Raw genomic sequence first — 25,861 nt, 5'->3', positions numbered from 1 at the left:
GGAACTCTACTAGATGGAACCTGAAGCTAAAGACATATCCTTAGAGTTAAAGAATTCCATGCATGGAGATTTCTTTTAAGAGCCAAAACCGAAGGGATGTCAAAAGGCACGCCACACTGAAACTTGCTCTCTATAGCTTCAAGCCTTGGTCATTATAGTAGCAGTTTTTGGTGAGAAGAGCAGATCATTTGGTACAGTACAAGTCCTTACAGTACTATAGGTAAAGGTAAAGGTTCCCCTTGACAATTTTTGTCCACTCGTGTTCGACTCTAGGGGGCGGTGCTCATCCCCGTTTCCAAGCCATAGAGCCAGCGTTTTGTCCGAAGACAATCTTCCGTGGTCACATGGCCAGTGCGACTTAGACACGGAACGCTGTTACCTTCCCACCGAGGTGGTCCCTATTTATCTACTCGCATTTGCATGCATTCGAACCGCTAGGTTGGCGGGAGCTGGGACAAGTGACGGGAGCTCACTCCGTCGCGTGGATTCGATCTTACGACTGCTTGGTCTTCTGACCCTGCAGCACAGGCTTTTGCGGTTTAGCCCACAGCGCCACCACGTCCCTATAGCCTTCATCTTGAGCTAAGTCATTCTGTCCATCTATCTCAAGCTCCCTGAGGCCTTCAGAGCTGCTAATGCCTTTCAGAGAAGCCAGTAAAGGTTGTTGTGGGTTTTTTCGGGCTCTTTGGCCGTGTTCTGAAGGTTGTTCTTCCTAATGTTTCGCCACTCTCTGTGGCCAGCATCTTCAGATATCTCACATACCTTCCTGGCCTCTGAAGATGCCGGCCACAGAGACTGGTGAAACATTAGGAAGAACAACATTCAGAACACGGCCAAAGAGCCCAAAAAACCCACAACAACCATTAGATCCCGGCCGTGAAAGCCTTTGTGAATATAAGCCAGTAATGGTTTAAATAAGCTGCGAGTGAGCCCTCATCTTTTAATCCTATGCAGTGCCAGCCCTACCATTAGGCAGACGGGAGTGACTGCCGAGACCATAGTATTTGGTAGTCATAAAAAAGGTAACAAATAGTAGTTGGTTAGTCATTTATTATTCTTGAACTGGGCTATTTGGATCCATTAATTTTAAGGGATGTATTGCTCTTAAGTATGGCTGAGTCTAGATCCAACTCATGGCAATTTTATGTTGGGCAGGAGGGGAAGTGCTTGCAGAACGATCTTCCTTAGGTGCCCAAATAACATGGTTGACTTTGACTATGATGCACATTGATTGCAGGGGAATAGATGAAGCACCATTCACCCCACTGTTTCACATGGAAAACTCTTCTTGTAATGGTTCTGATCATGCAGCTTGGGAGATCCAGATCTGACCCTTTCCAGATGGCATGAACCCAGGGAGCATTCTTGCCTTTGCGCTACTTACATCCACACCACGCAGGCAGTAAGCTATGTAAACCCTCTCTTCCCTGGTTTGAATAGCAATGCTACGCACCTCAGCTGTATTATGCACAGGTACCTCCCAGTTTCGAACGTACCTCATTTTGAGATGCTAATGTACATACAAAACAAAAACAAGTAACTGCAGTCCATAAGAAGAGAAATCTTTTGGAGTCTTTCGTGCAGGGGAAAAGGCATTAAAGAGCCCACTGCCTAAATGTGTGATATTGGGAGCTGGCACGCTTTACCTTGTGTTCCAGCAACTCTTTCTGGAACTGCTTCCTGCTTTTTCTAGGGAATGTTTGAAACATTGTGCTGAGAAAAGCAGAAGATAAGATTTCACTCTGTATTGAACCAACTGGTGTGGCAATCTTACTAGTGCAAGAATAGACTCATCCACTGGATCTGAGGGCCACCAGGTGAACTTTTGGGGTACAGGCCAGGGTATATGGCACACTTTCCTGTGTCTTCCTGCAACAGCTTCCCGCTATTTCCTATCAGCCAGCATCTGCTCTCTGAGATGTTCACTTTCCATTTTGCCATATAGTAGGGCCACATGTTCTCATTTATTTTGCTCTCCTTGGTGTTTATCTTAATAGTTAAGGGCGTAATGCTCTGGTGTAGTAGACAGAGCCATGGACTAAGACTCAGGAGACCCAGGTTCATGTTCCTGCTTGGGCAAGAACTAACTGGGAGGCAGAGTGGTGCTGGCTAGTAAAACTCCTATTTAAATATCTCACATACCTGAAAAGATGGCTGTTGTGGGTTTTTTTTGGGGTGTTTGGCCATGTTCTGGAGGTTTTTCTTCCTCACATTTCACCAGTCTCTGTGGCCATGGGCATCTTCAGAGGACAGGACTTAGAACTCTGTGTTCATCGGATCCTGGCTGTGAAAGCCTTCGAGAATACATACCTGAAGAGCCCTCTTCGAGTCACTATGAGTCATATGTGACTGGATAGCACATAATCAACCAACGAAAGAAGGGAACAAAGGAAGAGAGCTTTTTGCAATTGCTGCTGCTACTACCCTTCCTTCTTCTTTTCCTCTTTCTCTAACATCCCAGGCAGTATTCGTTGCTGATGACAAATGAGTGGGGCAGCAAGAAAAAAGACAGATGAGGCCTTGCAGTTTGCAACTTCATTTACCTGAATGTCCTCTATTTATTTCCTTCCCCATCCCCTTGAAAAACATCCAAGGCATGGTAGACATCCTGGGCTGGGGGGTGAAGGATTAAGCACCCCCCTCCTTCTTGCAATTTTCTCTATTTAAACAGGGCCCCTTCGCAAATTTGAGGCTTTCGCTTTAAAGGTAGGTGAAACTAGTAAAGTGGTCCTTCAGGCTTCGGCTCAAGTCAGGATAGATTCCCAGCTATAACGTAACTATTGGCCACTTATGCAATTCTGTGAAGAGGATCTGCAGTTATATAATATTGACTAACGAGTATAAGAGCAAGTCTTTTAGATGAGTCTTATGTGACACTCAGCTGAGTCCTTCATCTATTTATTGGTTTATTTAGCTGTTGCATTTGGCTTGGATTTCAGCATGGCATTTAGCACCTTGTTATCTAGGTGGGATAATTCCATACTAAGCCAACCCAGGCATAGAGTTACTTTTTTCCTTGGAGGGGAACATGTCATTCAATCGGCATGTGGTTAATTCATAGATGAAAGCTAATGTTTAAATATGTCTGCTGAGTTGTAAAGTTCACCATGAAACTGCTGTTTTGGCCAAGCTGGAATCCTGATTGTATCAGATAGAGAGTGCTGTGCTGCTTTTACACATTCACACCTGCAGATATGTGTGCACACACGCATGCATGCATGGATGCAATGAATTTATGCACACCTCCCCCATGGTTAGCTTGTAGGATTAAAGAGACAGACTGAGCCTGTTGATGTTACATTGTGTGTTAGATGGTTTAGCCATCCCCCATTTCCCACTTTACAAATGGCATAAGTTTGCTTAATTGGTTTTTAAGTGACAAAACTACACCCTGTCCATCTGGAAGGCACCAATGATTTTGGTTCCTAAAATTCACATGTAGAGAGTTAAATTAGTTTAGCCAAAAGATCTGAATCATCTTCTGCTCTTTAGTGTCTGTGCTGTTGTCACAGAGGTGAAGGACTCATTATTTTAAAAAAAGGCATGCTACATCTCTTATAGACAGGTCACCAGTTCAGAAGGATAGGGTGAGTCTTCTCCCTTGTTCCCTTTGTCAACTATAAAGAAAAATATTAGCATCTTGGGACAACGGGCAGTCTATAGGAGAATGCCTTCTCTTTAACATGTTAGCTTTCTAGGGGGATGGTTTTTTTTTTTTAAACATGGGGAAGAATCTCCAGGAGGTACATCCTTGTGTGCGTTGATGGCAGGTTGCTCTGGGAAAGGCGAAGCAATACGGGCTCACCCTGACTCCATTTCCTTGAGTGGATGTTACCCAATAGAGCTTGCCCTTCCTCTAACCAGGGTGTCTCTGCCCTTCAGCGGAGACCATGCCTGCTTGTATGGCAGGAACCTGAGCCAAGAGGAACTTGGGTTGTCCTTGTGTGACTTTATACTGAAAGTGGATCTTTCTTTGCAGCGAGGAGGGAGGGGAACGGGCATTATGTAACTCGGCTTTCAAAATGTCTGTGCGCCGTATATTTTATGATTTTAATTTTACTTTATTATTATTTTTTAAAAATGCATCATTTCTTTTTCAGCCTAAGGCAGTCGTAGTTCAGCCAAAACAAAAGTCAAACAGATGAGACTGAAAACACAGACGGGGTCGTGCTTAGTCTGCACAGAAGCAAGCCACCGAATGCGGGTGGGTGGGTGGAAATATTACTTATGGAGGACTGGCTCGCTGAATCTCCAAAGGAGGGAGTGGGCAAAGAGCCTAGGAATTTTTAAGGGGCCTGTGTGACAATCGTCAGAGGGTTCTGCCCTCCGGCAGACACCGGTCCGGGCAGAGGGAAGAGCTGTCTTTTTGCCGTGTTGCAGGAGCTGTAGCTGTTGCCATGGAGACAGCAGTCATGTTACCAAATAGGATAAAGTCTGAGCAATATGCTTAAGGGCACCAAGATGAAATAAATTGGGAAGAGGTGCGCTTGAGATGAGTGGAAGTGGCAAGGAGTTTTAGGTAAGGCGACGCACGCTCCCCCCCCCCCCCCCGTCTCCCGGCCTCCGCCCCTTATCCTCAGGAGATCTCCTGCTCTGCTGCTTGTCACAGTGAGGGCCCAGCTCCTGTTGAGCAGGTCGTGGCCTCTCTGAGGGGCTTGCCAGAGACAGCTGAGCTGCAAGGAGACAGTTTCAGAAGATTTTTTTTTTTTGCATGCATTCTGAGCAAATGTTTTTAAACTTCAGCCGCTTCACAGCAAATAGGGTGCCCCATGGGCTCTGGGATTGTCATGCTGATTGGTTTCACGCCCCCCCTTTCACTGGAAGGCCATGTGCTGTGCAAGACTTGAATGTGCTAAGGGGCATCTGTTTTGTGTTGCCCCTCTTTTATTCTTCTCTGAGGTCGTGCTTCGCTTCTGGACACAATCCTGCCTTGAGATCCTGTCTGTTTTAACACCCTGTGTCTGTCCTTGCCTCGGTAGGTTCTCAGCTGGCCGCCGCTGCCTTCCCCTCTGATCCTGAACATTTGGTGGCCCACAGTTTAGCTTAGGAAGAACCATGCCTTTGGAAAAGGAGGATCCCAGCTGGAAGAAGCATGCTGCAGATATCCGGGAGATCTATGAATTCCGGGAAGTCCTGGGCACGTGAGTTCATGCAATTGCTTTCTGAGGTTATTTGGGTTGTCACTGATCCCTTTAAGGTAGGACTGAGCAGGCTACTAGGATCAACTTTGTGCGAGACTCTCTCTCACACACACTCCAAACCACAGAGATCACCAAAAGTGAAGTACTGGTTGGCCATGGCTGGACAGAGTAAATTTATATCGCTAATTGAATAAAAAGGGTGCCTCTGAGCATGTAACTCATTGTCAGTGTACTAGTGTTGTCAATATCTGGATTTTTTTACACACAAATTTATTTCCAATTCTTCCAGTTAAAAGCTATTTTAGTTTTAGCAAACTAGGAGGTGATGGGTGGTGGGAACAGGGAAGATTGTTGTTCCTCTTGGAAGATAGCTGGAATTCAGAAGCCATTTGCAAATCTCTTCCAAATCAGCCAGAACCAGGAGGTCCCAACTGATCTATCTTTGATGTGTGTTCCAAGGATTTGTTCCTACTGAGGCTGGTTTGTTCTTCTATTAAGCCTGGTTTGTTTGACTACATGTCCCATCATTCCCAGATTTGTGCAGGATATGTGGGGGGCACCCAATTGAAGAAAGGTAGCCTTTGTTAACATAACGTAGGATTTCCCAGCCATTTGAGAGTCCTATTTCACTTTTGATTATTTTAAGTTGTTTGCAGATGGATGACTGCAAGAGCTACTGGTCCTGCTCATTGTATAGCTTTTGAGGAAAAGTCATTAAATGAGCCATTATGTTTTATTCACGCCTGGCTACTGCTTATAACTTAGAGACCTTTGGAAACCAAAACCCAAAACAATTTCAAGTTGAAGTAGCTACCAGGATATATATATTTTTTTCTCCCACATCAAGGTGGCCAAACTTGTAGAAAGTGTCTAGAGAAGGTAGGGACAAACATCCTGAGTTAAACTGCCAATTGTCAAAGCATCAGTCCCACGTAGAGGAGCTGACCGGACTGCCTGCTGAATCTTATTTGAGCTTTGGCAACAGGATAGCATCCTTCACCATGTGGAAGAGCATCCGGTCAGCTTTGGGGATGAGAGCAAGAACTGCATGGCCTATGGTAATTCTTTCCTGGCTAGAAAGAGCAGGAAGAACAGAAAGGAACTGCTGTTGATCCCAGCAACTACTGCTTTAAGCATTTGGTTTATTTTGTACAACGACAGGACTGACTCTGAGATGGTGCATAGTTAAAAGTGCTTTGTCTTCCTTGTACAATTGCCTTCAATAAGAGCCAGCATTGTACTAATACATTTCGAGGTGTAGGGTCTCATTGGGGTAGAGGCCATAGCCACCTCATGCCCCTTCTGCCCCCACCCCTGTAAGAAGAGTCCAGTAATTGAGGCAGCTGAATGTCCTTATGAATCATTAAGAGCCACTTGATGGCTCTTAATTGACTATTCAGGATCAAGCCATAACCACCCCCACCCCCATTACTTTGCATTACAGCAGGAATAACTTGTTCCTGAGCAAATGCCTTTCTTTCCCAGGTACTTTGAGTATTGCAACTAAGCTCTGAGCGAATAGGGCGTCCTGAGGGGGGTGGCAGATAATGTCATAGCTCCTGCTACTTAGAAAGTCCGCCTGACATTGACCCTGTGAGTCATGGGTCTGGTGCATCATTAGTGAGAACTTTGTAAAGTCAGGGACAGAGATATTTGTAGCCTTATCTAAAATTGTTTGGCCTTCTTGCTCACTCATCATTCTCCATTTTCTTAAAAGGATAGAATCTTGGTGAAAAACCAAGTATATTGCAGATATGATGGGTCTGTAGATCATTGATTGGTCATGTTCACCTCAGAATGGGTTGAAATTCAGGTTTTTTCCCCCTCTGGCACTTTGGAAGGAGCTATAACCGTCCTCCCTCTTCACCTCGCTGGTGACAAATCACACTACTGGGATCATGATTTACCATTTTCCACCAGTTTTTACTTCAGGATATTAGGGGAATGGGTTGTGCCCCTAAAGGACTACATGTCTCTGTTGTCTATGTTCATGTTTTTTCTAGAATAGCTTTCTCTAGCATGGCATCAGACAGATAGGTTGGATTATAACTCCCATTCTGATGTGGATGGTGGGACTTGTTGTCTGGCACATTTGAAGGATGCTGGTTCTGGAATTCCGCCTTAGATCATGTGGTGGCCTGTCATGGACATTTTTAGGATCACATGGTTGCAGCAGTCAGCTGCTAAATGGGGCAAAGTAGAAGGAGGGGAAAATGTGGAGCAGGATTCAGAGCCCATATTTTGGTACAAGTAAGTTCCTTCTAAACATTTACTCTTCCACCCACCCTGAATTATCAATATACTCCACCTCAAGATTTGTGCCAGGGCTGGGCCTGCAGATGTTGAATGTGTTTTGGAATGAGATGGTCTCAAATATTAGTACAGGCCTTGGTCAATATTGACAGATCTAAGCTACTGCTTAAGTATCTGGACAACCCATAGAACCCTAACATTTTTTATTTTTTTTTTCAGAGTGGGAGGGATTTATTTCCCATGGCTGAGGTGGTGAGGCCTCTGTGTGACTTATGCCAGGAGCCATTTTCAGTCTCACTTTTCTCCAGCTTTGTTTTATCAAACGGATGTAATCCATGTGAGATATTTGTGAACAAAGGTAGACTTAAGAAATCAATGTTTATATTCAGCGTGGGAGAAGAAAAATGTTTACTCCCCTCCCCAAAGGCTGCTTTGTCTCTCCCACCTCCTTATAGTCCCATCCTTCTTCCCACATAGCAGTTTTCCCCAATATTGTGCCCTCCTGATGTGCTGGATTACAACTCCCATGATCCCCTAGCACGATGCTCAGTGGCAGAGTGTGGAAAATTTTCACATCCTCCTTCCCCTGAATTGTTTTCAACTGCAGCTCCATCAGACTCTTACCATTGGCCATAATGGGGGGTGCTGATGGAGATTAGTATCCAGAATTTCTGGTAGGACAAAGTTGGTCTGTCCTGGGTGGGGATGATGGGAGGTGTAATTAAACAAATCAGGAGGACACCAGGTGGGGGAAGGATTTATGGCAAGGAGCTTGATCTCTGTCTGAAGGCCAGGAGCTATGTTTGACCCCCGGAGGTAGAGCTGGCCGCCAGCAAAGTTGCCTAGACTGGTTTCTTTTCAGAGTGGAGAGAGGCCAGGCTGGAGACGGGTAAGACACTTAGGCAGGATTAATGTGTTAATTACAGAAAGGATGAAAAGGTGAGAGTGCACAGAAGTCTCCATAAATACCTTGGAGGTCCATTTCCCAGTGTTGAGAAAAATTTCTCAAGTGCCTTGGAATGGGGGTGGGGAAGCCCTCTCCGTTGGCTGCTCCTTTTTCTGTTTCCAAGACGAGATGTGAGTTGCGCAACAATACTTCGTGACAAGTCAATGTTGTTTTGAGTGGTTGCTATGTTTATCTTGTGTGCTTTTTAAGGGCAAACTGTGCATTACATGGTTCATGCTTTTTGAAATGCCTGCTTAAGCTGGCCGCTTTTACTCTGAAGAAGAAGCAGGCGATACACCTGAACATGCTCCCAAATTGGGTGGGAGCGTGTACTGTACAAGGTTTTCCTTCAAGCTTCTCTCCCCACCAGGTGCTTTGCAACCCCTAGAAGTGGGGTCTGCATGTATAGCAGCTAGGTGAGGGCAGCTTCCTGCCGACAGCTGACAGGGAGCACGTTTCAGAGAGCTCCCCCACAAGCTGGCTGCCTCTTCGTCAAAATAAAAGTGGCTGTCATAAGCCTGCCTCTTCAAAGATATAAATAACTTAACATTTTACACCACTGAAGCAGCAGCCTCTAATCCACCAAAGCTTATGTCATCTTCAGCGTGGTAGCCTTTAAGATGCCATGAAGTTCTTTGTTGCGTTTGCTGTAACCAGCTACCATGATGGCTAACAAGAATCTGCAAGGTCATGCCATTCCTACAAGGCCGAAGCCTCCGTGCAGATTGAATTCCTGTTCGCAACCTTCTTTTCCACAGGCAGCTACAGTGGTTTAAAAGCGCTGAAGTACATGCTTAGAGAGACATCACAATTCTAAGTAATGACTGTGCACGGGAGAATATGGCACGGTGGGCTTTTGAAAAAAAGTAATTAAACAATTGGGACAAACAAGCATTGTCTTATATCACCAGAGGCAGGGTCCTAACAGTGATGGAGATGGGAGTAGCCCAATCCATTGGCGCTATGAAAAAGAGAAGACAGCTCAAGTACTTTTAACAATTGTCTGGAAGAAGAAATTCAGTAGGAAAGGCTCGTGTAGCAAGCTCCATCTCCTGAAATTCCCCCTTCTGCACGGCTGTTAAATACAGAGGCCTCCTTGTCTTCTTCTTCCTGTAGCCACCCTATCAACCCAACTAGGTGACAGGTTTTGTAAGGCATCCTTTTTAGAACTCTTAACTTTTCACAAGAACCTAAGAAGCCTCTACTGAAGCAGATTGAAGGGCTTATTCAGTTCAGCATTCCATTTCCCACTGTGGATGACCTACGGCTTTGGGATGTTCACATGGAGCCAAAACAAGGCTGCTACGCCCTTGTGCCCTGTTGTTCCCTGGCAGCTGGTACTCAGAGGCATGTGGCCTTTGATCCTGGATATAGCATAGAGGGCCCTTGAGGAATAGCCATTGATTGCCTTTTCCTCCATGACTCTTCCTGGACCATAAAAAGCAGCTGGCAAATGGAGATCTTCTGGTGGGCAACGGTGGTGTCTACCCACTGTGGTTGGTGAGGCAGAAAGCGAAACTCTGGTGGGCAGAGCTAGAAGGGACGAGTAAATCTTGGGGCAAAAGAGGGTATTCACTGGGCACAAATAGGCATATAGAAAGGCAGGCAAGCAGCCATTTGCACACACAGACATCAGGAGGGAAACAAAGGCAGGGCATAAGTAGTGCAGATGGTGTGGCCTTGATACCCTTGGAATCGCTGACTTGCTGAAGTTTGTCTTGACCCGTGCCTCTTTTGGCTTGAACACTCTTAGGTCTGTAAACAAAACAAGACTTCCTTCTAGCTTTGCAGTGAAGATTTATTTTTCCTTGAACTCATGCCATTGCCCTGCCCCCTTTTTATCGCTGTTATAGATAGAACTGAGATACCAGAGAACTGTAATCACAAACACTGAAGATAAGCAAGGGGATGGTCTCAGTAGCTTCCTTTGTGTGTTGAAGAAAGCACAGTCCAGGCCTGTAGAGAAAGCTCTCTCTCTGTGTGTGTGTGTGTGTGTGTGTGTGTGTGTGTGTGTGTGTGTGTGTGTGTGTGTGTGTGTGTGTGTTTGAATGCATGCAGGTGCATGGGCCCATGTGCACCTGTCCATGCAGGGGAACAACAACACATGCTTGTGGATGAAAGAAGCTGTCTGCTGGGGCATAATAGTCTTGTTTCTCCCCTTGCCAGGCAAGTATCAGGATTTCACCCTTCTGTGACTTTCCGTCCCTTCCTTGTCCCTCTTCAGATGCTAGTAGGACTGTGCTAGATTTGCTCTTACCCAAAACTGATCTGCACAGCTCCACCAGCATCGTCGTCATGAGGATCACCACCTCATAAGCCATAGAGAATCTTTTTTTCCTACCTGGCACAGTTTTCCCAAGGCCTTGCCCAGTGAACCTTCCCTTCTCACTCCTTTCCTCCTGGCACATTCTCTCTCTTGCCTGCCTGCCCGCCTGGTGCCATCTCTCACAGGTTCTGCTATAAATAGCAGAGATTCTGCAGGTTGCTGTGGTGACAATGGCTGAGTGAGAGATCCAGCTGAGTGAATGGGGAGGGGCCAGTGCTGGCAAGGAAGGCAGGGGAAGAGGGTGAGGGGACTTGCATTAGGAACCTGGGACTCACTGGCTTCACACACACCCCCAAGCCATGGCTCAGCCCAATGGAATACCAACCATTCTTGACCCCCTCTCTTTGCTTACTAGGGTCCCTGCATCAATCTGGCCAAGGATGGTAGACCGTGCTCCTTTGGGGGCACATCAGGTGTCCATGCGGTCCCCAACAATCATTTCTGTTTTCCAGGGGTGCCTTCTCAGAAGTGGTGCTGGCTGAAGAGAAATCAACCCAGAAGCTGGTGGCCATCAAATGCATTGCAAAGAAGGTGCTGGAAGGGAAGGAGAGCAGCATTGAGAATGAGATTGCGGTGCTACACAAGTGGGTAGTGCTCTTCCGCCTTTCCCCCCATCCTCTTGGACCCGTGGTGCTGCTAGAGCACATTTTGAGAAAGTTCCCTTATTTGGACGACAATTTCCAGAATCCCTCAGCCGGCCTGGTTAAAAAAAAAAAAAGGAACTTTTCCAGGCTATGTGAACGGTTTTATGTCCTTGAGTTGAGAGAGTGGGGAAAAATAGTGAAAGTAGTGAAAATTAGTAGTAGTAGAGAGAATAGGGAGTCATTCAAGCAGGCAAAAAACGAAAAGCAAAACTGGTATGTAAAGAATGGGGAATGTAGTATGAAAAATGAACTTTGCTTAAGCTGTGGATCTCGAGAGAGATTCAGGCAAAAAAAAAACTTTTCTCAGCTTTAGATGTGGAGGGAATAATGTAGTCCAGAAGTAACTTTCCTGAGCTTTAGTCTCTCCTTAAGCAACTTCTAAATGTACTGAGAGAGAGCAGCAGCCTATGAAGAAGGCACCAACAGACAGCCCAGTGTCAACACCTTGACTCACATAAATATTCAAGATCCCCCCCATCCCAAAGACTGGGGGTAGGCACTGCAAGGTCTTTTTCTCTCACTTATTTTTTTTTAATTGTTGTGATGGCGGTTTCCCTGACACCTACGTGATTACAGGTGCTGATTTTCATATTTTGATCACATACCAGAATGGATGAAGTTCTCCCTTGTTAAATTACAATGGTAATACAGTCTAGAGTCCTATCTTTATTACTGGGAAAAATAATCAGCTAATCATCATTATATTTGTAGCTAGTTGCTTCCAAGTTCTGTGTGCCAATATCTAATGTATGCCTTGGCTTCTGTGAGTGCAGCTCTACAAAGATATACATACAGTATGAGCATGCCTCCATGTGCTTGAAATCTCTTCCTCCCTATATGTGCGACACCGTTGTGGACCTCTATGTGTGCTTCCTCACATGTCAAGAGCCCTCTGAAACAGCCACATGTACTCATAATTCCCTTATCCCCCTATCTGGGTTGGGATATCGGTCTTTCTGAAAATAGTCTAGGTTGGCATTGTGGAAGCTCCTCTTGTGCCCAGAGCAAACCACATGATCATTCCTGTGCCTCTCTTAATGCTCAGCAAGGGCACGAAATCTGCATCCTTTGGTGGGAACGAGGGGGTGAGACATTTAGAAAACGTTGCTGCTCCATCGGGTGTCACTGTTCTGTCGACAGAGCCCACCGGGTCATGTTGTCAATGTTCTAGGGATGTATTTATAAGCTTTTCAGGGCAGCACGCTTTGAAGAACTAAAGCAGACTCTTGTCCGGTCAAAAGCAGAAATCACAGAGTGTCCGAGTTTGGAAAAAGGGATGCTTCTGGACTACAACTTCCAGGATACCGCAGCCACCAGGGCCGCTGAATATGCTGGTTGGGGAGGATGCTGGAATTGTAATCTCTGGCCTGGTTCCAATTAGTGGTCCCAATTTAGAGCAGACCCCTTGAATCCGTGGGATTTATGTACGTTTTTAGCAATGAATTCAGTACTCTAGCTGGAGTACCAATTGGATTTCGACCACTACAATAAAACTTTCCAAGTTCTGCAAAATGGATGGTGGAAAGAGGCAACTTAATTCAAAAGAAAGGAAGTGGGCAGATCTTTGAAGACAGCCTCTGGGATATATACCTTACTCCCTTTAACCCATTGAGATAGCCCCCTACCTCTATTGCTGATCTTTCTGCCATATCACCAACTTTCAGGGTGTCGTGAAGGCAAAAATTAACCAGATTTTTATTTTATAACAAGGTGTACTTACAGCATGCAACTTGTTTTTTATTGATTTAGTCTCATTTGTAGGCCACATTTCTCCTGATGAGAGGAAACAAGGTGGTTCACTATGTTAAAACAAGTAAAAGCACAACATGTTGCCCAGTTTAACTACAAATACATTAACTGATTAAATGCATTTAAAACTTAAAAAAACAAACTCATGTGGGGACTCATTTAGGGTTATTAAATGCCTGCATGAAATGAAGAAGTGGGTCTTCAGCGGTCAGCAGAAAGATAAAAGGGAAGGGGGTCAACCTAACCTCCCGAGGGGGAGCTTTCCCGAACCTGGGAGCAGCCACGGAGAAGGCCCTCTCCTGAGAGTCTGCATCTGCCATCCCAGTGATGGCAACAAGACTGAGAGGAGGGCCTCCTCTGAAGATCTTAAGAAGTGGGAAGGCTCACGTGGGGACATATATATAGTCCTTTAAACAAACTTCTACTCAGACTCAGGGTAGGGGAGGTGGCAAGGGCTTCAAAAGCTAGCAAAGGGCTCTGTATGCAGGCTGTGTGTCGCCCACAACTATTCTAGGGAGTTGTGAGCGATCTCCCCAGCAGCTTATTTCAAGAAGGAATCTTAAGCTGCATCGGACAAGATGGGAAGAGATGGTTGGGGTTAAGGAAAGACACCAGAACCGTGTCTCCTGGTCCTTGTTTCCTAGTAACATCAATTAATTGCAGCACATCGCCTGGATATTAAGGTTCCTTTGGTGTGTAGTCTGAGATTGTTGTACAGTGGTGCCTCACATTACGACATTAATTCGTTCCAGCGAAATTGCTGTAGAACGAAAACGTCGTGATGCAAAAATAAAAAGCTCATTGAAACACATTGAAATCCCTTCAATACGTTCCAGTGGGCTGGAAACTCACAGTCCAGCGAAGATCCTCCATAGGGCGGCCATTTTCGGTGCCTGTGCAGCGAGGAATCCGTCCGAGTAAACAGCGGGGAGCCATTTTATTTGCCCGGCGGCCATTTTGAAACCGCCAATCAGCTGGAGGAAAATCGTTGTTTTGCAAAGAATCGGTTCCCGAAGCAGGGAACCGATCATCGCAAAGTGAAAAAAACCCATTCAGACCATCATTTTGCGATCGCAATTGCAATCGCAAAAGATCATCGTAATGCGGTTTCATCGTAATGCGGGGCAATCGTAAAGCGCACCACTGTATTTCATACATTTTCTTCTGACAAAGAAACCAGTCGTTACCAAATTCTTGTAGGTGGCCCCTCATGTTGGCCTCCGGTTTCTACCCCCCCTTTCAAATTGGATTCACTGCAATATTTTTTTAAAATTGAAAATGAAATTATAATATTAGCAAGTCCAGTGTGGCCTGGTGAAATAACCTTGGAAGCTTTTCTGCACTACTGTGGCTTCCTGTTGGGTAAGGCCGTGGGGTTACTGATGAATTTTCACTGAATTGCCCCTTGACACTGCTCCCTTAATTGCCCCCTTTATGTCAGTCCTTTTCTCTGCATGGTGCTGACTTCAGAGGACCCTTCAGTTACTGGTTTCCTTTCATTATTTCTGCTTTTCTGTTCCTTTGTAGCAAAATAGTTATACAGTACAGTTGTCATCTTGGTAGTGAAGGAGAGCTGAGGAAACTTCCCTTCCTTTTGTCACCAAAACAAAGGCTGGATTTTAAATTTTCAGCTTTGCCACGATCTACCCTGACTTTTCATGAGAGCCCTTCTACAAATTTCTTGTTGGCTGATATCACTGTCAAGTGATGTAAGGCCTCATGTCCATGTTATATTGTACGTTCCAGAAAATTAATTATATATATTTCTTTTTTTACTATTTCAGAAGCCTAATCCTTCATGTCAGAATCATTCCAACCCATTTAAAAAAAACAATTTGACTGTTGTAAAAAAAATTGTATATACAAGAATATTCTGCATTTTTTTTTAAATTTAAAAATAAACACACCAAAAACCTTTTGTTTTATACCCTGTCCTTCAAAAGGAAATTTAAATTCTTTACTAACTGTGTGGACATTACCCCAGCACATAATAAGATTTAGTAGCATCATAAACATTCACTCACATGATTTCATTAATCCTTACATCCACCCTTCAATGTATTATTGTGATTCCTTTATTGCCCGTGTATGTTTGAGAGTGTGATGTCTTAAAGCTGACACATGGTAGCTCACTTATAGGTGAGTTCATGGAAGAGGCTAGGTTTGTCTGTGGGATCTTTCTGGTTCACAGCTTAGTCTTGCAGCTACTCTACTGTTTCATAAAAAAAAAAACTTAGGTGTACAGCTAGCTGTATGTACACCATCCAAAAGTATGCTTGGACAATAATTTTTTTTATTTTACTGATGTATAGTAGGATCCTCTTATTTACAGAATCAGTATCTGTTGATTCACTTATCCATGGTCTTTAAATATTAAAAGGAAAATCCTAGAAATATATATTTCTAAAGATGGAAGTTACTAGTACTGGCCACTAGTGGGATCCAGAGACCATGCTATGTGTAGCATTCACTATGATCCATGTTTTTAGTATGAAGGAAACCACCCTCTCCCCAATTTCTAGGCTAGTTGTGAGCTGGCCCACTCACATTTCATTGTGCACTGCGGGGGTCCTCTTCCAGTGTTTTTCTAATCTGGGCAGGAGCTCGAGCTGCTCTTCCCCATCTCCTCCAGCAGCAGACCACACCAAAGAGATGGGACAGGGGTCCTCTGTGTGCAGCCCGTGAGTGGTTGGCTGCTGGAGGAGGCAGGGATGCCAAAGTGTCAGGATGGTTCCAAACTCGGGGCTGAAAACTTAAAGAATCAAGGTGAGGTGCATTGGTAATGTCAGATATCACAAGCCCTCTCCTCAGATAAAGGAATGGGCTCCTCAGATAAAGGAATGGGCTTCAATGAATTCTTCCTTACACAAAACTAGCATGGGAGGTCCCCTTCACATTTCTTTTCTCCTCCGCAAAGCCTGCTTTTCTGTATAAAGCTACTAGAGGAAGCAATGTTGCCTAAGTGATGTTTGTTTGGCCAGGACTAGCGATACAGGGGACAGGAACTGCCCTCTGGAAAGTCCCTCAGATTTGGAGCAGCCATGAAGGCTAGAAAAGCAGCCTAAACCAGAAGGGAAGGAGCCGTGTTGGGAAGCAAGTAGATTAATATTTCATTTTGGTGGAGGTAGAGCAAGGATAGCTTAAAGATGTCTGTATCTTGTCTCCTAATTGGGATGATCTCTTCTCTTCTGGCAGGATCAAGCATCCCAATATTGTGGCTCTGGATGACATCTATGAGAGTGGGGGACATCTCTACCTCGTCATGCAGCTGTGAGTTGAGAACTGGAAAACCGCAGGCCTCGGGTTTCACCGCCTGATGGACAAGTGTGTGGGATGCTCTGGGCTTCTTGGGATGTCATGGGGGCACGCGTGTGGCATCTCATTAAACATCTGGCCCTATTTTTAGAAAAGACAATGCAGTCACCTCAGGCAGCTGATTTTGGGCGTGAGAGAAAGGACAACAAGTGGTTAGTGATTGGGTTTATTATTATTATATTTTTTACTTGTCATGATGGGAAAGGGTCTCATAAGCATTTTCCCCCATCACAGGGAGTAAAAATAAATAAATAAAAAGAAATGAAATAACGAAGGCAGTAAAATTTTCTGCCTTATACACTGAATTCATGTGGGTGGCTTTACATACCTTAAATCAGGTGAGTAGGGGAGCAGCACTATTTGCTACCCTGCCTTAGGCAGCCATGTTTGAATAGGTCTTATTTGTAGTGTTCCTCTTTTTTAGGGTCTCAGGTGGGGAGCTTTTTGATCGGATTGTGGAGAAAGGATTTTACACAGAGCGAGATGCCAGTCAGCTCATCCGACAGATCCTAGATGCTGTAAAATATCTGCACGACATGGGTGTCGTACACCGTGACCTGAAGGTGGGTGTTCTCTCTTTTTGGCCAGAGACATCAGCTCATCAAGGCTGCCTCAGAGGTGCATTTGAAGAAATGTCTGTATAATAGTTGAGACGCCGTTTGTACAGTGAGCAACTGCATCAGTGGCTTTAAAAAAAAGCCAACAGCAGGTGTACTCCATTGTCTGATTTGATACCATGGTGTATGTAGAGAGGAAGGAGGGAAGGGAATCTTTAATCCTTTCTCCTCTGCTGCCATCCTGATCTGGGAGTGTGCTTTCTATTTGTACCAAGAGGAAAATTTCCTTTTTGCCTGTGGAAACTTTTCTTCCAATACAAGTATGCTCCAGGGATGTTGGCAAGTCTTTGAGTCTGAGTCCCAAATACAGTCCGAATACTTGAGACCAAGTCCCAAGCTTCTAGTCGGAGCTGCTATTAAAAGCAAGCTTTATCCCCCAGAAAAATAGGGAAGGATTGGTGGGTTCTGACCCAGACTTGAGTCCAAGCCAAGTCACTGGTGCAGCTTAAGTCCGACTCGACAGTGAGCCCTGCATATCGGGTCTCCATCCCCGGTGCCCTCCAGCTATTCTTGATCTGGACTGAGACTTCAGTGGGTAAAAGGTAAAAATCTTTCTACTTACTGCACCAGCCTCTCGATCCAAATCTGATCCCTTGCACCCGCTGTTGACTTTCTAAAATCTCATGATTACATGAATGTCACCAAGCCGATTGTTGGTTCCTTATATGGTACCCACGACAGTATGCAAAGAGTGAGATACTGTTATCCATGAACATTACAAAGGATTGTGCAGGAAAGGTGTCTTACAGTATTTTTTCAAAAGAAACATAAAGTTCAATAAATGCAGGGGCGTAGGTTATAGCATAAGAAAAACTGCTTGATAGACTCAGCATGGGTGGAAACAGAGGTGCAAATTTAGTATTAGGACTTGCCCTCCCCAGTTGATGCTCTTCAAACAGCAAAGGATTGAATCAAAAGCAAGCAAAAGAAAACTAGTTGTGATTGTGAGTGACTTCAGTTATCATTGCATTAACCAGATAAATGAACACTCCAGTACATTGAGGACACCATGTGAACTATTATGCCTTTGAACCAATAGAAATTGAGGTAATAAAAGTTGATTGAATAATGATGGATGGTGCTGAATTATCTTTAGCCATGTAAATGTTACCAAGCTGCTTGGGACTAGTGACACAACATGACTGAGTTTGGATGTGTATGTGGGTGGGACAAACGTTGCCTAGGAAAAAATAATACAACTGAGTTGCATTGAGTGTTGAAGGAGACCAGCCCCCCGAATTTAGGTTGCTGTTGTTTTGTAGGAAAAACTGCTTAGAATTGAGTGCTGTTTTTGATGTATTTGCAAAATTACTCGGCGGACCTGGAAAAGGACATGAGAATGGAAAAGCACAGCTTGTGTTAATCTGTTCATATGGAAGAGATGTCTCATACACGCTGTTCATGGAAACTTTGAGGAAGTCTCTTGTCTGACTTTCCTTGTTCCTCCTTCGTGCCATTTGAAGTAGAAAGTTTTTACTGCCCTGATGACAAATCTTCTGGCATGTGTTCTTGTTAGTTCCATCTGAAAAAAATATATATTTCACCTCATCTGGCTGGGACAAAAAAAAAAGAGAGTAAACTTCCTATCAGCTTAGTGGTTCTTCCAAGATAGAAAAGAGCCTCGCATTGAAGCAGAATTTATGCAGGGACGTGCACAGTGAAAATGTTCACAATTCTTTTCTTTTGGGTTCTTTCATGGTTGCCTCTTTCATTATTATTATTTTTTTTCTATTGGTCCTTTCATTTTGCATGAAAGAGACAAGGTCTTTGGGGTTTCCTGTTTGTGTTCCCCCATTTGTGTTTTCTAGCTTTCCAAAGCTGTAAAAACTTTTCTGAAAAGGAGACACATGGCAGCAGAGAATCAATGTATTCCAACAGTATATGAGAAAGAAAAATCATCATCAGACCTATTCAGGAACCCATTATCACCAGTCCTATGCACAGAGGAAAAAAAAAATCTTACTCACCCACCAACCAATTAGGAAACTGGTAAAATACTCAACCATTAGAAGAGAGAAAATAACAGCATGAGTTCGGTGTTATTTGCTCAGCTCAACAAACCTTCTGGGCTTAGGGTAGTACAAAGGGGAAAAAAGATAAGGAAATAGTCAACTAGTCAGGTGCTGGCTGCATGGATATAAAACACCCACTCACCTAAGCAAGCAGCAATAGCACAACACCAAGAACAACAAGCAGCAGCACACAAGAGAAAAATGCCACCACCAGAAAGTCCGGTGTCACCCCAGTCATGAAGTCTAAACCCGACCCATATCTCCCACAGAAATAAACAAGGCAACCCTCCAAAGCCTCACCAAAATATACACCTTTAGCAAAATCTATACACAGTAAAATTGCCAAATAAGAATTTTTAAAAAGCAGTCAAACAGAATAAGCACTCCTTCGCACGAAGGGGAGCAAATAACAAAATAAAACAAAACACATCTGGCCTTTCTCCCCAAAACCAATAAAAAATAAGCAAGCAAATAAAAGTAGAAAATACAATCAAAGCCATGAAACCGACATGTCCACTATATGATGACATTTCTTCCCCCCTTCACTTCGTACCTTCTGTTCTCTTCTCCAGGCAGCAGCAAAAATAATCCGAGGAAGGAAAGAAAAAGAAAAGTCTGCAAAGAAATTGGGAGGAAAAGGATATTAAAACAAAACAAAACAGAACAAACAAACAAAAAAAAACCCTGCTGGCACAGTCAGCAAATATAATCTAAAGAAATGTTGATTTATGGTGACCCTATAAATGTGTGACTTCCAAAATGTCATGTCCTCAACAGTTCTGTTCAGCTCTTGTAAACTCAAGGCTGTGGTTTCCTTTATGGGGTCAATCTATCTCATATTTGGTCTTCCTCTTTTCCTTCTGCCTTCAATTTTTCCCAGCATTATTGTCTTTTCCAGATAATCTTGACTTTTTATGATGTTCCCAAAGCATAACAGCCTCATTTTTGTCATTTTTGCCTCCAGATAATGTTCAGGTTTGATTTGCTCTAGAACCTACTTGTTTGCCTTTCTGGCAGTCCAGGGTATCCACAAAGCTCTCCTCCAGCACTATATTTCAAACACATAAACTTTCTTCCTGTCAGCAGTTTTCACTTTCATCTCTGTACAGCTTTCACACCTGTACATACTAACTGGGAATAGAATTCCTTCTGTGTCTCAGTCTTACTCTGGTTTCTTGGCTGTAACTTTCATTTGGATTGACAAATGGGGAAAATACAGACAATCAAGAAAAAAGATCGAAAAAGAAGAAAAGGATCCAAAATAGAGCACAATAGGCCAGACAGGCAGCAGTTCAAGATGGAGAGCACCAGGAGATCAGCACACAGTAATCCCACAAGTAAAGACTGAAGGATAGAGCACTGTCGTCTTGTGATTTTTAGAGATTCAAAATTTCCACTTCTCCCTGAGCATTCTGATTGGCTGCTGACAGTCCTGTGATGCTATTAGATGAAAAATTTCTGAGGCAATTTAACAAAGGGTGAATGAAAGGGCATCAAAAAGTTATACAGTATGCAAGAGGAAACATGAAACTTTCAAGTACCCCTCTTTTATAAACATGAATCATTTATGTTTAAGAAGCTATATTTCAATAATCATTGAAAGAATATAAATTACATGAAAGAGAGCCTCATGTTTTGAGTATTATATTTAAACCTAGAAGGCCCTTTAGGTCCATCAGGTTTTAGGTTCATTCAAATCACTGGGCCTCACAGATGTGTTGACTCCCAAATCTCCCTTGATTCAGTAGGCCTACTGTCATGTGGCATACTGTGCTGAGCTACAGGATTCTAGCCATTAAATATTTGATGGTGTGGAATAGTTTTTGTTGTTGTTTAGTTATTTAGTCGTGTCCGACTCTTCGTGGCCCCATGGACCAGAGCACGCCAGGCCCTCCTGTCTTCCACTGCCTCCCGGAATTTGGTCAAATTCATGTTGGTCGCTTCGATGACACTGTCCAACCATCTTGTCCTCTGTCGTCCCCTTCTCCTCTTGCCTTCACACTTTTGTCTTTACTACCCATCTAAAGTAAGGTAAGCAAGGAGCCAAAGGAGCCAGCTTCGCTTCTCTCTGGAAGATATTCTGCCATGGGTAGGGTTGCCAGATAGGAGGACATAGAAAGACAAAAAAGGGCACAGAGGAGGACGTACCATAACCCCCCGCTTTCCTCCAGCCTCAGCTGCAAACACACAGTTCTCCTCGCTGTTTTTCAAAGCAAAACAAAACCCTCTGGTGGTGCCAGCTGTACAAAGGCAGGAGCGCTAGAGCGCTTTCCAGGCTCCCTGGGGGAAACCTCAAGACGAGGAAGGAGAGTGCAGGGAAAAAGCAACGGGGGGGGGGTTTCCTGTGGAGGCGGTGGTTTTGTGGAGGGTTTTGCCACCCTAAGATGAACCAGCAGGGAAAGTGGGAAAGCTCAGGGATCAGCCAGGCTTCCCTTCAAGCTCCCGCCGAGTTTTTCAGCTGCGTTCCTCTCGGGGAGCAAAGAGGAGGAGTTGAGCAAACAGGACGCGTGGTTCTGATTCATTGGATCTTGAAGCTGTCTCAAAGCGGGGGGGAGGAGAGGAGGAGGAGTTGCTGCTGCTGCTGCTGCTGCTCACCTGTGGGAAGGAAAGCGCCTGGCTGCGTGTCGCTGAAAGTCTCTCCCTCGCCAGAGAGAAGCGGCTCCAGTGGGTCAGGGAGATGCGTGGCTCCTGGCTCTCGCCCGCCTGCCCGCACCATGCGCTCTAAGACACGGCCCCCTGTGAGTGTGACACACCCAAAAGCCAGACATTTTAAAGGTTTTTAGCTTTGCCTGCTGGATGGAGGACATTAGGCTAAAAAGGAGGACATGTCCTCCTTTTGCTGGGCATCTGGCAACCCTAGCCATGGGAGTGTTGCTACCAAAAAAGGCTGTGCCTCAAGTTGCCTGTCCACCGAGCCTCTCCAAGTGGTGTGTGGGGGGGTATATATGATAGGGCTTCTGAGAACAGCTGGAAGTTATGGGCAGGCTCACAAGGAAGCGAGTGACCCTTCAGATGTCCTGTGCCAAATGTATTAGGACAACCCAGGACCTCTCCTCTCTTTGTGTCCTGCAGAGCAGTGGTCCCCAACCTTGGGCCTCCAGATGTTCTTGGACTTCAACTCCCAGAAATCCTGGCCAGCAGAGGTGGTGGTGAAGGCTTCTGGGAGTTATAATCCAAGAACATCTGGAGGCCCAAGGTTGGGGATCACTGCTGCAGAGCATTCTCCCTTCCTCACCTCAGCTGCTTTACTCCATTGTGTAGAAAAAAATAGCTCAAAGCCCTTTCTGGGGGAAATGAGACCAGAGAGGTTTGTGGCAGGCAGATAAAGTGGAGAACCTGGCCTTTTCATCCAGTGTCTTTGCCTTAGGCTGGCAGAGGCCAACGTCTCTGAAGTCAGGTTGTATATATGCCAGGGTGGCCCCTCTTCCAGAAAGCAACAAATTATGCTAGCAAGATTCCCTGATATGTTTTGTGGAAGTTACAAAAGATGTTCAGATAACAAGGTGTAATTTAGCTCTTCTGATGAGCCCCACTAATAACACCACTGATTTTACTTCTTATGTTGCCATGTTCTACCAAGTTGGTGATTTCCGGATCTGCTCGGTCAGCCAGAATCTCTCAGCCAGGATTGCCAGCGACCATGTTGACACAGAGTTTCTGGGAGTTGTAGTCCGAAAAGCAACTTTTCTGTGCTCTGATCTGCTGTCGCCCGCGTTGGATTTTTCCAAGTCAAAGAAGAAGATGCCTTCTTGCCTTTTTTCTCAGGCAATATAATCGGGTGGAGGGTGGTTGGAGTCCTCTATCTTGGAAATTCTTTCTAAAGGGGCATACGTATCTGTGGTGAAGAAACTGTCTTCTGCAGGGTAGGTAGGAATTGATTATTTTTTAAAAAGCAAATTGATTTAAATCACGATTAAAATTTTAAAAATCAGTCTTTTAATTTAAATTGTCAAAAAAAATCTGATTTGAAAGAATAAATAAATCGTGATTTAAATCATTTTGCTTTAAATCAAATCCATCCTGCTTCCTGGCTGCTGATCTTTTAACTAAGGAGGTCAGTGTTCCTATGCCTTTAGGTGTCATTCAGTCTGAGCCACAATTTCCATACCAAAAGCACATAGTCGACATCCTTGTTGTTCCCTCTGTGCATCTCAGAAAGAAAGATAAGTGTGTTTTCCTGCAATAACTAAACAAAGTATGGGATTCTGGGCCTTGGATTCTGAGTGTGAAAGGGGTGCTAAGTTGCTTTAAGAAGAAAATGGTGTTTTAGTATAACTCTTCCCTTTAGGTAAATTGTATCTTTATCCCCCCCCTTTTTTTTTTCAAATTCAGCCCTTTCTAGCAGGAGGAAAATCCCATTCGCCCCCAATATATCAGTTACCATTGATACTTTGAAAACAGCATATGTCCTGAGACTTGTTCAGAGAAGACCTTATGGATGGACGGATGGACGGGACGGGACGGGACGGGACGGGACGGGACTACAGCCTTCAGGATCTCTCATTCAGCATAGTCTTGTTGGTTGGGAATTATGCCGGTTGGATGTTACATTAACTTTTCTTAGCTCCATTTTTTTGCTCCCTCTGCTCTGATTCAGAGCAACTGCCAAGCTGGTAAACAGTAACATGAGCTTTGTCTTGTCGTCACTTTTCACTACAGCTGCTGATCAGAGATCAGAGGCTGCCCTGATTTGTGCCAGAATTTGTGACAGCAGTTTTTGAATGTGGTTGTTCTGGGTTTTTCGGGCTCTTTGGCCGTGTTCTGAAGGATGTTCTTCCTGACGTTTCGCCAGTCTCTGTGGCCGACATCTTCAGAGGACAGCAAGCAGTTTTTGAGAGCATTGTCAAATTTATGGGTATCTTTCATTGGCCTAGAATTTAAGTTTCATGGCACACAGATGGTGGACTGAGAAGGCAAGAAAAAGAAGGGAAAGCATCAAAGCAAGAGGATAAAGAAGAGGAAGATTCAAAGGTGCACTGAGAAAAAAAAATTGAGGCCCAGTTTAGCAGTCACTGACTTCAATCTAAGCCTTTCCTGGAGACAGCACAAGAGATGCTGCTGAAGAAGGAAATACTTTGGACTTTCAGTATATTTATTTCAGCACACTTTTTGAGCTCTTCTGTTTGTTCAGTGTTTCCTCTTTATTACATTCAGTATAATTGATCACACAGGTGAATCTCTAGATTAACCTGAGCATTTTTTTTTCTGTATGATTCTTGCTTTCAAAGATCTCTGGCTATACAGTGAAGCATATGAACTGTTGTGTTAAAGGATAGGAACAAGTATGGATCATGTGCGTGTTGTCAGAAATAGTTGCTATTGGTTTCATTATTTTTAATTTATATTGCACATTCAATGCACAATCGATTTACAGTGTTAATTTGTCCATAGATTCCTCAGAAGTAATTTACACTATTTCCATTTTATAACTAAGGGATCAATATTAGCTGTTCAAGAGTAGTCGGTGGGCTTATCGCCAAGAAGGGAACTAACAATACATGAAGCAGCATAGTATGTTAAAAGGGAAAAAAAATACTACATTTCTGTAGCTTTTACTTAGGGTGTATATGTGTGTGTTTTGTAACGTCAAGTCAGAATCAATGTATAAGCGACTTTAATAGAGCTTTCAAATGAGATACTTAAGGAGTGGTTTTACCAGTTCCACTCCCCCAATCACTTTTTATGGCTGAGCAGGCATTGAACCCTGTTCTCTAGAGTCCTGTCACTCTGTCCAGTACACCACACTGGTAATCCTCCCTGAATCCTGTCTGGTTTACTTCTGAACGGATCCATTTAAAGATTCCACCGTCAAATGCTTAAAAATCCATGTCCAGTTACTTGGCTGCCTGTTTGCAGTTCTGAAATCTGACTCAGGATTTCTTCAGAGCTTTCTTCAGTGCTGTAACGTCACGTCAGAGCATTCAACATTTAGTCAGGAGCCATTTAATATTATTTGATTGCTTAGACTGTTGCAGTTCTTCCTTATGGAAATGATGTCTCCTTAATGGATCCTCTTCAGTGGCAGAGCTTTCTGGCAGTAAAGTGGGAAGAACATCACATTCTGATATTTTCCTTTGCTGCTTGACCAAGTCTCCAAAACCACATAATGAGGTTCTTTCTGTGTAATGATCACTGCACAAGAGTGTAGTGATGTTATTGTGCAGCAGAGCAAATCAGCATTCTATGAGGCAATTCTAAAAATGGGGGCTGCCTAAACAATTATAACTTTAAAATGGAACTTTGGGTTAGGACCACATTTTGCACAGATGTAGCAAAAGTCTGCTCTTGATTTGTGCCAAATTTGGGTGTCAGTGTCAGGCTATTTCCTGGAGTTTTGAATCACGGATACAGAAGCATGTTATTTCACAATCATAAACCCAGAGGTTGTTTGGAAGAATCTAATTATCATATTTTCATTATTAGCAGTAAGATTTCAGAAATTGTGAATCACATGGGCTTGGAGACCTGCAGTCCTCTATCCTCCAAACTTAGAATCATGTAATCAGAGAATTGTAGAGCTGGATATAGTCTGGATATAGACACCACACTTCAAGAAGGATGCTGACAAATTGGATCAAGTTCATAGGAGGGCAACAAAGATGATCAGGGGGCTGGAAACCAAGCCTTGTGAGGAAAGACTGAAAGAATTGGACATGTTTAGCCTTGAGAATGACAGAGGGGTGATGTGATAACACTTTTCAAATACTTAAAAGGCTGTCATACAGAGGAGAGGCAGGATCTGTTCTCGATCATCCCAGAGTGCAGGACACGCAATAATGGGCTCAAGTCACAGGAAGCCAGATTGAAGTTGAATATCAGGAAAAACTTCCTAACCGTCAGAGCAGTATGGCAGTGGAA

General features: G+C 44.1%; 1 protein-coding gene across 2 annotated transcripts in view; it reads left to right on the top strand.

The window, feature by feature from the left end:
• CAMK1 (calcium/calmodulin dependent protein kinase I) overlaps window positions 1-25,861 on the top strand; it is a 41,305-nt gene that overhangs the window by 3,374 nt on the left and 12,070 nt on the right. The window contains exons 1-5 of one of the 2 annotated variants that reach the window (XM_072989254.2): window positions 1,053-4,519; window positions 4,980-5,141; window positions 11,119-11,250; window positions 16,255-16,329; window positions 16,799-16,937. In XM_072989254.2, the coding sequence (XP_072845355.1) occupies window positions 5,056-5,141; window positions 11,119-11,250; window positions 16,255-16,329; window positions 16,799-16,937 (432 nt within the window). In that variant the 5' untranslated portion in view covers window positions 1,053-4,519; window positions 4,980-5,055. Of the gene's footprint in view, window positions 1-1,052; window positions 4,520-4,979; window positions 5,142-11,118; window positions 11,251-16,254; window positions 16,330-16,798; window positions 16,938-25,861 lie in introns of those variants that run through there. The other variant, XM_072989253.2, reaches the window with a different exon arrangement.

This window comes from Pogona vitticeps, chromosome 2 (genome assembly GCF_051106095.1).
Source record: "Pogona vitticeps strain Pit_001003342236 chromosome 2, PviZW2.1, whole genome shotgun sequence".
Taxonomy (NCBI): Eukaryota; Metazoa; Chordata; class Lepidosauria; order Squamata; family Agamidae; genus Pogona; species Pogona vitticeps.
The sequence above is the reverse complement of the archived record's forward strand: the minus strand, read 5'-3'. Positions and strand labels throughout refer to the sequence as shown.